At 43.9% G+C, this 14,021-nt stretch overlaps 1 protein-coding gene across 1 annotated transcript in view; it reads left to right on the top strand.

Moving 5' to 3' along the window:
• The window catches only part of DOCK5 (dedicator of cytokinesis 5), a 101,724-nt gene extending 93,669 nt beyond the window's left edge, over positions 1–8,055 (top strand). Inside the window, exon 52 of the mRNA XM_080370323.1 lies at positions 1,537–8,055. Coding sequence (XP_080226449.1) covers positions 1,537–1,638 — 102 coding nt within the window. The 3' untranslated portion in view covers positions 1,639–8,055. The remainder of the gene's footprint in view (positions 1–1,536) is intronic.
• The last annotated feature ends 5,966 nt before the right edge of the window (positions 8,056–14,021 follow it).

Here is a 14,021-nt window from a genome sequence, read left to right as displayed (position 1 = left end):
TTTTCTCCATTTCGTGGAGTTGGTTTCCTTTTAGGAACATCAAATTGCCACTTTTCTTTATCTTGTATCTTCTAGGAACATCAAATTACCACTTTTCTTTACCCTGTATCACTAATGTTTCTCTTACACTGTGGGATGCCCAACGGCTCACAGGTACTTAATGTGCAAGGACTCGGCTCATTGTATCAGAATCATTTTTTCTGCCCCTGAAATTCAGGTGCTTCTGGTCCAAGACACTAATTGCTCTCCAATGTGCAGCAACAGAAAGCATCCTTTTGTAACTGTGAAAGCGGGGGGATGTCTTCCCCAGTCTGATTTGCAAAGAAGATTTACAGAGTACCTTAATGAGATGAACTGGAATTTGCCCCAAAAGAATTTAAAGGATGACTGCCCTTAAAATATGCTACCTCTCACAGCGCAGGAAGACAAGAAAAGAGCTCATCACTTAATTCTGTTAGAGAGAGAGGGATGAACACTGCATAAAGCCTTGATGCATGGGATAAATAGGAGGTTTTCCATTTTGCCCTTCATTGGGTCAGAATTGACTGTGCTTCTGAAAAAGGGCAGTATAGCTACTGTAGGTGCCATGAATGGCAGAAATATGCCAGCTCTAGGGATGCTGTGGGAGTCACTGGTTCAAGAGGATTAATAAAAGAGCCTCTTTCCCTTGAGTCTTGTAAGAAAACTAATTACTAATATGTTCTGGCTTGCAACATTGACCTTGGCTTGCAGCCAAATGAAAAGGATTCAAAGGGCTGTAAAGAGAGATTGTAAAAGTATTTTCTGAAGGGTTTTGTTACATCGTTGTTGTAAAGTTGACTCTGTCCTCCTTCAGCTGAAATACTCCTGAAATCTTGACAGTTTTGGCTAAGCCAGTGGGTAAGCCACACAAGTTTCCCATTCACCTGGCCTTTCACATCTCAGTTGTTTACAGGATGCCCCTTAAAAAGAGCAGAGACTTGAAGGAGCCCCCGCTAGCGCAGTTTTCTGCGAGAACTAGAAACATCCTACAAGCCTCTGTGCCTGGCAGCAAAGCTGTGGCATGCCTTAGTAGAACTTCACTTGCTACCGTTTCACGGAGTTAGTTGTAGCATTCTGATTTGGAAGCGTTTTACATCCTTTTGGCCCCTACTTGGTGCAGCTCAACGAGCCAGCAAGATAAAAATAGTTGAATTTTGAAACCTAGAGGAAGATGGGGTTATTGCCATTTTACTGATAAACAAAAGGTGGGACGGAGGGACAGATGGCTCTGACTTGAAGTCAGGCTGCAGGTCAGAAGCGACTAAAGTCTTTCCGCAACTAAAGCATATTCTAGCAACTAAAAGGCATCTGCTTCTGTTATTTCCTGGGGATCTGTCCTTGTTTGCCCCTGTCATCAATTTGATGTAGTACGGGGAGGCTGAATTCAAAGATTTGGTCCTGAAAAACACATCAAGTAGTACAGGACCTCTTGCATTTCTTGTTCGGTGAAGCAAAATGTCCTAACTTGCCAGTAATGGCTTATTTTTTCTGTGTGTTTTTGTTTTACCTTCTCAGGTTGCTCCACCGCTACCCAGCAGACGTGAAGCCAAGCCTCCCCCGCCACCCCCAAAAACCAGAAAATCGAGCGTTGTCTCTTCCGAGCAAGGTTTGCAGTGAGGACCGTCACTTGCTGGTCTAACAGCAAGCGCCTGCAGTGAAATGGACGTTTTCTTTTTGCTGACGTGCTGGGGCTCTCTGACCTTACGGCTGGGTGATCTCACTGCCATTCCGTTCACTCCCCTTGGAGTTTTCTTTGGGAAATACCAAAAGGAACTGTGCTGGTGACTGTATTCCCTAACCTCTGGTTTATCTTTCCAGTATTGAGACACTAATCGCATTGCAGAAGCCACCCTACTGGAATTCTTGTCTGTCTTTAGTCTTTGTCTCTCCTGAGGTTTTTTTTTCCGCTGATGCAGTTTCGGCAGCTCATTCCTAGTGTAAACCTGGCACGGTAGCGATGTGCACCAGTGTTTGAAACAAGCCACGCCGGTGTGAGCTGTGTCCTACAGTATTTGCACAGAAGTTCGGTACAGCTTTACAGCTGTGCTTGTGCCCTGATCCCTCCTGTCCCTGAAGCATCACCAAGCCCTGAGCTGCGTGAAGCGAAGCAGACCGCAGCCGTTCCGAAGTTGTGAGATGTCAGGTGCCGGTGTATGATGAGCAGTCTCCTAAGATTCTTGATTGCAGGCAGAGACCTGAGCATTGTTAGCAGAATAAGAAGTCTTTTTTTTTTTTTTTTTTTTTCTGCTAGTCATCATATGTATTTAAGATGAAGGGCAGACATTCTGCCTTACACCATCACTGCTCGAGTCGTGGCAGTTGCTTGCTCCCAATGGAGAGTTTAGGTTCACCAGTATTTTGTCATAATTTCACTGTTGATTCTGGTTTTAACACTACAGAGCAGTTGATATTCCTCCCTGCATTATGTTACCTGCTTGGTTTGCACTTGTATCAGGGGCTTGGTACAATATTTCATCTTTTTGCTTTTTAATAGGGTGTAAAAAGTTGCTTCTCTCCTGGGAATATGTAGAAGAGTAGAAGCTGAATTGGTACCAGCAACTCTGAGAGGATAGAGTGTGCAAAACTAATTATGCATCCTGACCTCAGAAACAAAGTCTGATAGTAACTATAACCTTTACTTTGGCTGGGTGGATTCACACAAATATAAATAATTCTCATCCTCTTTTTTTTTTTGTTTGTGTTTTTTTTTTTTTTTTTACCCCTTTGTGGCAGTACTTGCACTTTGTTCCCTAGCCTCCTTTCACCTAGGTTTGTAACCACCAGTAGACTTCAAGGAGCAGTTTAGATCTGGGATGCATGTGCAAAACTTGCTAATTAACCTAATTTCCTGTTGCTTGGATTAGTCCAGCTTTCTGCAGCTTTTCTTCCTATGGAGGATAGGATGAACTGTTTAATTTTTCTTTTAAGCTGTTTATTCCCTGCTCTGTCTAAGCATCACTCTTTCTACTTGTATAGAGAAAAAATGACACGATCTTAGGTTTTAAGGTTTTTAAATTCACGTGATCCGCGCAGGAAAAGGCTGTTGCCCACTGTTAGAATAGCCTGTCCTCCTAGTTGCATAGTGACCAAAAAATTGACACAAATTTTGTTATATTAGGACCAGGTGGGCCTTAGACACAGCATTTCTCTGTGCCTGAGCTGCCACTGAAATCTTCCAGGTTAAAAACCAGGACGTCACCAGTTGCGATTAGTTCATGGCAGATGCATCTTGCAGCTTTCAGGGCTGCGTGTCTCTGAGCTCTGTTATCAGGGCTGCAGCCCTGGGGCGGGGGCTTACAGGGCACTTCTGTCCTGCTGAAACCAGAAACAATTCAGTTAAAAATTCGCTTGCAGTGCATTTCTATTCTGTTCTGCTCTCAGAAGATCCAGGTGACTCTGAAGATCGCAGCTCTTTTTTTGCTGTGTGGAGCAGGATTCTCTAAACTGCCTGTTTCGGAACTGATGCCTTGTGAAGAACTTCACTTTTCTCGTCAAGCTATTTAATTGAAACTATCTTTATATATTTCTCCCCCGGACCCCAGTTGCAGCTGCCTGATGGTGCCACATTTCCCAGCAGCAGCAAAGCCAGTGAAGTTTGAGGTTTTCTTGATTGGGAAGAATTAATTCTCTTGTCACATTCAGGCAGAATGTTTTGCCCTGCTATTCTGCCTGTGTGACTGCCTGTTTATAAACACAGCATTTGTGGGGGCTGTTATTTTTTACTGATGTTTTCCAGGAAAGGGAGAAACATCACTTGTTCTCTTTCACTGTGGAACTTGGGAAATACGGGAGTTTGCCTGCAAAGTTTAGATTCAAACTTTTTGGAAAGTCCAAAGTTTCCTAAAACCTCATCATAAAGAGGGACCAGTGGAGGAATTTGGATCCAAGTTTCTGAACCTGCACAAAACTTTGGCTGTTTGCTTACAGGTTGCGGCCTCTTAATTTATCATCAGTATTGATGAAGATTCTGTCATCAGTTCTCTCTTCCAGGAAATAATTTTGCTTGTTAACTGTAGCTCTCATTTAGCTTCTGATTATCGGGTAGGAGACGGGGACACCCACTAAAAGCGCTGCTGAGGGCGTTGCTCACAGTAGTAGGTACAAATACTGTTGGGTTGGGGTTTTTTTGCAGGCCACTGCACCATTATGCTGCTTGCATGACTTAAATGGGTTTCATTACCTTACTGAAAAATTGAAGGTCGTTAAACCTGATGAAAGCTTTTCTCAGCAAAGCCTTTCTCAGGGAAAAATAAAGCCAATGAAACCCTAGGGTTGGGGTTTTTTGTTGTTGTTGAGACAGAACTAGTCCTTTCTTTGGTTCTTCTGCGTTACGTTGGCTTCAGTGAAGGAAACCTGCAGAAGCTGTGGTGGCTTTGCTGCCTGCAGGGCTCCGTAAGGGACAGCTGTCACCCAGGGGTCACACAGATTCTCATCACAGAGAGGCCGGAGACGTGTTGGAAGCGGCGCCGCAGTCGCGTCGCATGCACCCGCCGTCGTGTTTGCTGTAGCACACGTACAGCTGCCTCTGGGTCGTTGCCTTCTCAGGGGAAATCTTGGAAACCTTTCTGGACACCCTGAGCATGGTTCACCCCCTCTCCCTGGTGCACTGTCAGCTCCACCTTATGTTCTCGGACATAGATGCTGCTTGACTTGAAAACCGCAGGGTTTTCTTGCCTTTCGTTTTTTGTCCGCTTCTTCCTCTTCTTGTAAACTCCGTCTGCCTTCTGCTGCACGTCATGAACCGAAGGATCCTCTGAAACTTCACTTGAACCAGAACTTTGTGGTGAGAATTTTGCTTTAGGAAGAACAGCAGGACGTGATCTCAATTGTAGAAAAGCACATCTGAACACCACCTGCTGTTAATGCAGTGCCTGTCCCGACCCTACATCAGCCTGTTACGCGGTCTAGGTACCTTTTCAGAGCAGGTTGGCTTTTAACTCCTTTGGTAAGTCAGCAGAAACAAAGGAGGCTGTAGCAATCCCAGCTAAGGGGTTGTCGGTCCTGGGTAGACCACCTAGCTATCAGGTTTGGGTATTTTGGTTTCCAGTGACTTTTGAGTCTTATTTCCCTGCCTTTTTTTTCATCTGCTTTAATAACCTTTAACTCGTAGGTGTACCTTGTGCATTCAGCAGTTGTTTTTTTCCTGGAGGACGGAACTGGTTCATGCAGAAAAACCTCTCTAGAGGAAGTCTGACCTCGGGAAGAATTTTTCAGCTGATCTTTAATGACTCTTTGACGTAATGCTCTGTAACTGGAGGGGTCTTGGTCCTGACTGCTGGGGTTTGCAGTTTTACGGACTAGGTTTATGAACAGAGTACTTAGCATGGGAGTGATTAATTATCCTCTCCCCTCCTTTCCTTCCTTGGATCATGCAGCTGCCAGTCATTAGGAATAAGGACAGTGGTTTTCTCCTCTGTGCCGATACCTGAGCCAGCGAGGTGCCCAAGTCACCCGGAGAGTCCCAGCAGCACCCCAGTGCCCCCAGAAGTCCAGGAAGGTTCAGTGCTTTGTGATTTCAGCAGTGGCTTCAAGAGGCCTTTCATTTCTATTTTGATCTTTGGCTTCTACTATACTTTTTCTATAGGGTTAGCTCCTTAAGAAGCAGGGGAGGTCCCTTCCCGTCTGCGCTGCCTCGCAGTTGCGCTGTCTCACCGGGCAGGTTCCTTCTCTGGCTTTGCTGTCCACGCAGTCCAGGCTTTTCTTCTGGCTGCCTTTGTGTTCTGGCCAGATGGACACTTGTCCAAGTGTCATCACCATCCAAGGGGGCATCACCCTTAGCTGGAGGGGAAGGAACAGCTGATGCTGAAGGACAGAGTGAGCACATTTCCGTTCCGGAGAGATTAGGGGCTGAAAATGCAAATTTGCTGTGCCAGAAAGGGGTTTAATGGTGAGAGATTTTTTTTTTATTTTTTTATTTTTTGCTTTCTAAGCGTTATTTGTATTCTAGAGTCTGAAGTGCTGTAAAGTCTTCCTGCTTCTCCTTCTTGCCTTCCAGCAAACTCACTCACAAATAGGCGTTGGGTTTTCTTACATGTTTTGCTGGCTGTGGTATGTCAAGAGTTACATTCTCAGCGTAGTTTGCTTGGAGCTACAAGATGGAATTTCTGTCCTGTGCTTAAATGGTTTAGGGCTTCGTGCCAGTTTTAGAAAAAAGCATTGTTTTCTAAGTGTCAGATTTTGAAAGGCAGTTGGGCATTTAAGTGTGTGAATAAGCATGGGGCCTGACCAATTTTAATTAAGTGGAATTAAGTGCCCACACTGAAGAGAAATCCCACCAGACCCCTGATTTATTTATTTTTTAACGGTTACCTACCTGCTCTTTGATACGGTACCTGCCTGACTGAAGTTCTGAGACTGAATTTTGAAAGCCAATTTAAGGTCTCGCTACTTAGTTTTCAAAATGAGCATCATCTTTCCATGTTAATTGGATGCTTTTGGAAATGTCATCTCATGTCTTTTAAATTGGAGGGCTAAAAACGGGAGCAGGGGACTCATCCGTAATGATGTCATCTCTGCACACCAGAAATGAAAGCAAACAGCAGCATTTCTACCCGATCCATAGTTTTGAATAAAACAAATCTCAAAGTTAAATATCCCGTCTGTAGAGAAGACAAAATCTAATCCCATTTCATAGTCGTGCTGTTCAAAGCTAGTGTTAAATTTCAAGTCTTAGAGGGTTGGTTTTTTTTTTTGGTTTTTTTTTTTTTTGATAAATATGCTCAACACTTGTTTTCTGGAGCTTTTAATTAAAATTTGTCATGCTGGGATAAATTCCTTTAAAAATGTTACAGGCTCTAATCCACACCAGGGGAAGAGAGAAACAGACAGCTTTCCATTTCAGTGGATTATTGGATTAGGAAAGGACACCAGTTCCAGTGAGAACAGCTCTGTGATCTGCAGTGGCAGAAAATCCTGTAATGTATATGCAGTGGGGTTTGAGAACCTGCATCTAATAACCTTCACGCTGTGCAGCCCAGTGGATGTTCCACAGATTAACAGTGAGTTAGATTTGTAGCGATAACGGCCCAGATTTTCTCTCCTTATTTATTTTTATAATTGTAAATGCAAGTAATAAGTTTAAGATGTCTGTAATTTAACTGTAATCTTTTTTTATATATATATATAGTGAAAACATTCCTGACCCATTACTACCTTCTTTCAATTTTTTTTTTTCTCTTTTAATTAAAACCTCTTATCTTACATTTACTGTTGCAGACCAAATTATCTAGTGGACCAGGATGAGCTTTTCCTAGGACTACATCAGAAAGAAAAAAGTAAACCAGTAATGGGATTTCATTGCATGGCAGGAGAGGGGCTTTTCAAAAGCAGGTGAGGTTCACCTAATCTGCTCCTTTTAACAGTAAAGCACCTTTAGGGCACTAACGGAGATCACACAAAGGAACACAGAGGAGCTTAACAAAAGGTGAAAAGCATCTGTTTATGCTGTATTGGTCTGACTGTTCAGGTTTCAGGCTGTCAGAGAAATCTCTGGATGTGCATGACTGCATACTTGGAACCTGTTTTTCACATGCATGGTCTGCAGGTTTTGTCTTTTTTTAAACAGAGGTGTAAGTCCTCAGCAGCTCTGAAATTCAGCCCTAATATGCATGGTATTAATTGATGTCTGTTTTTTATTGTCGGTGTTATAAAGGTTTCATGACGTGTTAAACCTTTGGGGTATGTTTGTCTTGAATTCAGGAGAATATGGATATTGTGTAACGTGTTTTTGTGAATGTGTTTTGAGATCCTGGATATGATCCTTTAGCTAAACTAAACACCCACCTCTGCGGACTGCAAATACCCGCCCCCCCCCCCTTCTTTAATTGAATCAGCAAAAGATACAGCTTTTAAACTGGCTCTGAAGAACAGAGTAGGAGCTAAGCTTTGGAAAGGGAGTCTGCATCTCTCTGGGTACATGACATATGATTTACTAAGTCTGTAAAGCAAGATGTATAAATTTTCATGGTTTTTTTAAAAATATATTAACTGTTGTAAAGTTTGTAAATACCTTTTTAAAATAAATGTAGTTTTTAATGCGTGAACCAGTAAGAAAAGAGTATATGAAAGTGTCTCTACATGGGCTATTGAAGTGGGAGTGGAATTAATTCCAACAGTAAGTTTATTGATTTTTAACAAAGTTGTACTACCGTTTTATCCAGAGACTAGTGAGATCAGACAGTGCCTTTGTCCAGGCGTTGTCTGTGCATGTGAAACAAAAGCTGTCACATCCAAGTTTTCATTGCAGGACACAAAGCAGACCCCGTGCTGCTGAGTCCCCACTGCTGGACCAGAATGTTGCTCTTTTTACACATAAACTAGTAATCTAATCCACACAACAGTTATCTTCTACTATTTGAATGCAACTTCAGAGCATTTATTCACATAATGCAGTCTAAGCAAAGGCCGTTGGAAGAGAAATTGATTTTAACGTAGCTTTGAAATTTTATTCTGGGTCTGTTGTTCCGTTTCGCTTTGTGGGTTTAAATCTTCTTTCGTCTAGCTTCTCCTTCGATCAGACTTTCCTGTAAATACAAATCATAACGCTTTTTTTGAAGAGAAGAAATAACTTTGATGATGGAATTTTAACGCCTGGTCAGATGCTAAAATATTCATAGCGTGGTCTCCATTGGAAGGAGGATTAGAGCGATATAAATCTGACCCAACCTGATCTCTCTGCCACCTGCCCGTGGATCTGATCGTGCAGTATAATGTAACTGACGCTTATAATGGCCCTTTTCATCCCAAAGTGCAGGACCACGTTTACATCTGTTAATGGGTCCACCAGCAGCTGTTGAACGCTACACTTGACAGCAGTTTAGGACAAGGAGCGTGAACATGCACAAAGCATCGGTATGTAGAATGTCTCGGTCAGCTTAAGCAGTTGGCCAAGAGACCAGAGACACGAAAGCTGTGCTGGCCAGAGTGTTACAGGGTCTTTGTGGAGTGCCACAGTTGCCCTGTTACCACTCCCTGTGTACCTTAGGACTGTTCAGCTGGAAGTCGTGTTCCTGCGGCACGTACTGCTGGACCTGGTCTCCTACTTGACTCTTTCTTTATGTTCTTCCCTCCCAGCTGAAAGCCTGAAGTGGTTTGGATAGAAGCATTGTCTGAGCGTGTTATTTTTTTCCCCTTACATGCCTTAGCTAGGTGTATTTTTGTTTATGCTCGCTACCAGCTTCTCCAGGAAATTATGGAAATCGATTTAAAAAGTTTTTCCATGGGGTGGATCATTGCCGGACACCTCCCCTTTTATTGCATAATGTTCCTGTAGCAGCTCCAGGAATGTGGCACATCGGAAAAGCTGCATCTGGAAAAAGCTGAACTTGTTTTCGGTGTCATCAAGCAGCTCAAAATAAGGAGGGCACGTAATTCAGACTATGCTACAGGAAGAAGACATGCAAACTAGTGTTTGGTGCAGAGGCTTAGACCTTTTTACATTTATGTGCAAGATTACTGGCTCTTTCTGAACAAACTTAAGAATATTATTGGGGAGTGGGGAGTGTCTTAAGCTCAGCAAAGACAGGCCAAGTTGCCCTCAGTGAGCAAGAAGTGTCAAGGACTTATGTGAAATATCCTGATAATTATTCTGGTATCTTTGCCTGCCTAATATAGTCTCTTGTAAACAAACAAACAACAAAATTACTGTTGCTGGCTCTTTATTCTGCAGGTAGCGCTGCTGTTGGAAGCCAGAGTCACGCACAAAGATTCCATTTTATATTCAGTAGAAACAGCATTAAAGGTGACCTAAAAAGCCCTGTTGTTTAGGTAGTTTCTGTGTGAAAATCCAATGGAAGTCAGGCTCTGACCTGTCTGCATTGCTGTTGCAGAGTTTATGAGCCTTTATTCAGGCCAGATTTCAGTGGAAGGCTAGAGCGCATACTTGAAACTTTTGGCCTTGGCTTCAAAAATGAAGTACAGATTGAGTGTTTCGACTTTTAGGACAGCTCAGAGACGCTTCCCAGAAAGTGGTGACCATCTGGCCTGATCAAGGTGTTGCTATATTAATTAAAGAGCACATTTTTGCTGGGGAGTGTTCTTTCTGTGGCAGTTGGTTTGCATGTGAAGCCGCTGCTGTCATTGCATTAGAGCATCTAATGGAAAATACATTTCCCAGTCTGGGGACCTTGGGAGCAGCAGCTTCCATATGGCTGGATCCTTTAGCTGGCAAAGTGCGCCTTTGAAGTTAAGCATCTGTGAATGCTGCATAGATTTGTATTAAGGTAGAATGTGTTTGACTTTATTTTGTTTTTAATTGAGGGAGTAATGACATTGCTCCAAGGGAAGCATAAGAATAATGTAGCCCTGTCCTAGGACTGTAGCTCTGAGGCACTGGAGAATGATGCAGATAATAAGGGCAGAGCCAGCATGGCCACATGTGGACTAAACTTGCATGTCTCTTCCTCCTTCTCCACCACCTTTTGTCCCTTCCCTCCACGCACTGTCCCAGCCTGGACCAGTCCCCTAATTTTCCCAGAATGATAAAAGGAAAACCCATGTTACTTACCATGGCTTCCCTCAGATCACTGAACCTGGAGCGCTGGTACGAGCCTGGGCATTCAGTCTTCTGCGCTTCCCCTAATTTTTCCATTTCATTTGCAATCTGGATTGGGAAGTGATACAGCCTTCATGAAAGGAGATTTTTCTGCTAAAGCAACTTTAGTTACAGGTGAGGATGAAACTGTTCCACTGCACAACCGATACCCACCTCTTTCCCAGGTGCTGCAGCAAACTTAGAATCAGGATGCTGGAAGTACTGCTGTGAGGGACTACACGTGAAGTATTAGAAAGGATGGGAAAGCCCCTGGTTGGCAGAACCTTCCACATCTGCATTGTCTTTTAATCGAGTCACCATCCCCGGGGGTGTTTAAAAGCTGTGCAGATGTGGCGCTTGGGGACGTGGTTGAGAGGTGGGCAGTGCTGGGTTAATGGCGGGACTTGATGATCTTAAAGGTCTTTCCCAACCTCAAGGATCCTGTGATCTGGTCGGTTACCACATGCCAGCTGAAGAGGGTGAACGTTACCGTAAAACAGCCCGTCGGGGTTTGGCTGCAGTTTAGGGAGAGGGTGAAATGGGGTTTAAGCTGGAGCTCAGACTTCCATCTCTCCTTCAGAGCAGGCCGCCCAGGTCCCTGCCTCCGCAGCAGACAGCACTGCTCTTCAGGCAAGGCTCTCAGCCGTCATCTTGCCCTAATGCCAGCTGCTTTCCCATCATTACGTTAAAAAAAGGTGCATGGGTATGCACAGAGGGGTGTACATTTGGGGGGAAAGAGACAGAGATCCAGTAAAGCCTGTGTCACCCCTTTTTTTGCTGGCATTTTTTACAGGAAAAGGGTCCTAGCGAAAACAACGGGCTTGTTTTACAACCTGGAACCTACCTCTTGAAATGACTCCGCCAGGTTTTCGGCATTCCTTTTTCCTCCTGGTTGCAGGCCGTAAGACCAGTGTTGAGCCAAGCAGATTTCCACAGACATGACGAACAGGAGGACACTGACAAAGATCTTCCTGGACTTCTCCATCCTGTGAGAGAACAAAACAACTTTCTGATCATCGTGACAGCTCCGGTTTTAGCTTGCAGCGTTACGAAAACGTTACGTTTCTGGATCTCCGGTTGCGATCTTCTGCACCCGGGTGGCCTCGTGCCTGTGTCTGAGCCACAGCGGAATTTTGAGCCTCTCAAAGTGTGGATTAGCTCATTATGAAGAGATTTAGCATCTGAAAAAATTTGGATGAAGATCTTAATGAGGGGGGGTTGAATACCCTGTCAGAGTTTTAGGAATGTCTGGACCTCAGAGGTTCTGTGGAAGTCCCTGTTATTTGGGCAGATGTGTTTGGTTTAGCTGGTTTCTGTTCTAACGTCCCTGCTCCTCCAAAAGTGCTCTTTGCAGTCTCCTCCTAATGCAAGTTGCTTCTAATACAAGCACCTGTAAGCACTGAGTAAGTAAAAAGGGAGTACGGTACATAGTTCAAACACGTTACCTGCTTGCTGAGACAGGTGGCAGAATAACTCCAGCTCTTCTCCGTCCGAAAATGTCTTGCAAGTACACCTGCCATCTCACTTTTTATATACAACCACCCCAATGCCAAACCTTTCACAGCAGGTAACTTTATCTAATTCTATCGCACAGGCTGCAATTTTGTTCTTAAAATCGCTGTAATGCAGCAGGAGTAAAGCACATAATTGGAACACCCCCGGTGTAGCTATTAAATTCGGTTGTTTTTCTCGAAGAGCCGTAAAAGTAAGAGCCTTTCTTTTAAGAGGCTGTAAATCTGACATTCAAAGCCAGCGGAACTCCACTTTATCCTGTGGAAAAGACACAGTCTTTTCTTTCAGTGGCTTCTAATTTTTTAAGTGAAAGTTCTCGGGTGAGTTTGAATTCGTTGAGACTTCCAGGACTTGAAATTGAAATTCACTGTCGTCTCTGTCTATCAGGTGTGAAGGAAACAGTCCTTCGGGGCATAAACAAGAGCCTGTGGTCGCACAAGCACACGGAGCCTTTTTGCACACTCCTTTGAATGTCCTCCTCCTCGATCCTTCAATTAAGGTGCCTTGGTATTCTTTGCTCTATAAAATGCAAAGTACTGTTAAATGGATCAAATGGACAAGTATATCGGACTGTAAACATGCTTTGTTGTCACAATGGAGTCTCATGAACAGGGCTCCCAGACACCGCTATTATTTTGGATTTTATATACATTTATATGCGTGTGCGCGCACATGTTCTTCGTTCTCTCAGACTCGCGAGGGTTTACGCGCTGCAGTTTTATAAAGGAGTTGATAGGAGTCTGCATGCAGGAGTTACAGTCAGTAAATTTGACTGCAGAAACGGAATTATTTATTTTTTATCCACCTGGCAGCTATTCCGACTTGCTGTGCACTGTTTTGTGTGCAGCTGAATGGATCGTGTTCAGCGTTCTTCAAACATCCTCTCTTCCTGCTCCCGTGACCTCTTTGAGATTAACGGATTAGTAAGTAAATAATGTAAGGAGGATTTAGTGACTCCAGCACAGAGTAATTCTTCCTGCTCTAATGCTTCTCCCACTCGTGGCCGGAGTGGCCAACATTTAACTTCAGCCGATAAACTGATCAAGCTGTGAAAATAGTTTGTTTCAGTGGGAGAAAGGTTACCTCTGCGTGGGCACATCACCTGTGGGAGATTCTCCCGTACCAGTGTTTTAGGACTCCTTCCTTCCCTAGCAAAAATTAAGGTTATTTCAAGGCGAACAGAAGATTTTGTTCATCCTGAGGGATGGCACTCAAAGAGGGAAGGAGGCCTGCTTAGCCCAGTAATTGCACCTCTTATTAATGAGTGTTTTAAGCTAGGACTGATGACAGTCTGCCCTTCCTTTCTTTCAGTAAGTTTGTTTCTCCACAGGTTCCTGTTACGGCTGCAACGCTGACCTAGGGGAGCGTGTCAGAAGGGCACATAGCTGCAGGGGGAGTGGGCTGCTGCCCACTATATATATACTATATATATATTTTTTTTTATATATATATACTATTTTTAATATATATTTATATATATAAATACTGGGTTTATATATATATATATAAATACTGGGGTTTTATATATATATTTATCTCTATAAAGCTCCTGTCACCATATTGATAGACATTCTTTGGAACCACTCCTCATGGCACTTCAACTCTGGGCCACCGTCCTGTTACCTGAAGGAGCCGGCAGGTGAGAAGGAAGGTGACAACTCTCTTTATTTGCCCACAGATACTTTTATGGCCCCGTTTTAAGGCAACCACAAACCACTGATGGTGGTGGAGTGCGAGCAGGGGTACGACCCGGGCTCCGGGGGTGCTTCGGTCTGGGCTTGGCAGGCAGGTCCCAGCTTTGTGCTCTCACAAACCGTCAGTGTCAGGCTGGGGTTTTACCACCTGAACTCGTTAAGTTTCCAGACACCCGAGTGGGGGTGAGGGAGGCTTTTCAGAATTGCTCCCAGACCTTGCAAGTGCACTAGTTGTTCTGTTCTGGGGAGAGAAATCTTCATGC

The sequence above is a fragment of the Falco punctatus genome (assembly GCF_963210335.1).
Source record: "Falco punctatus genome assembly, chromosome: 20".
NCBI lineage: Eukaryota > Metazoa > Chordata > Aves > Falconiformes > Falconidae > Falco > Falco punctatus.
This window is presented reverse-complemented; position numbering and strand designations above follow the sequence as displayed.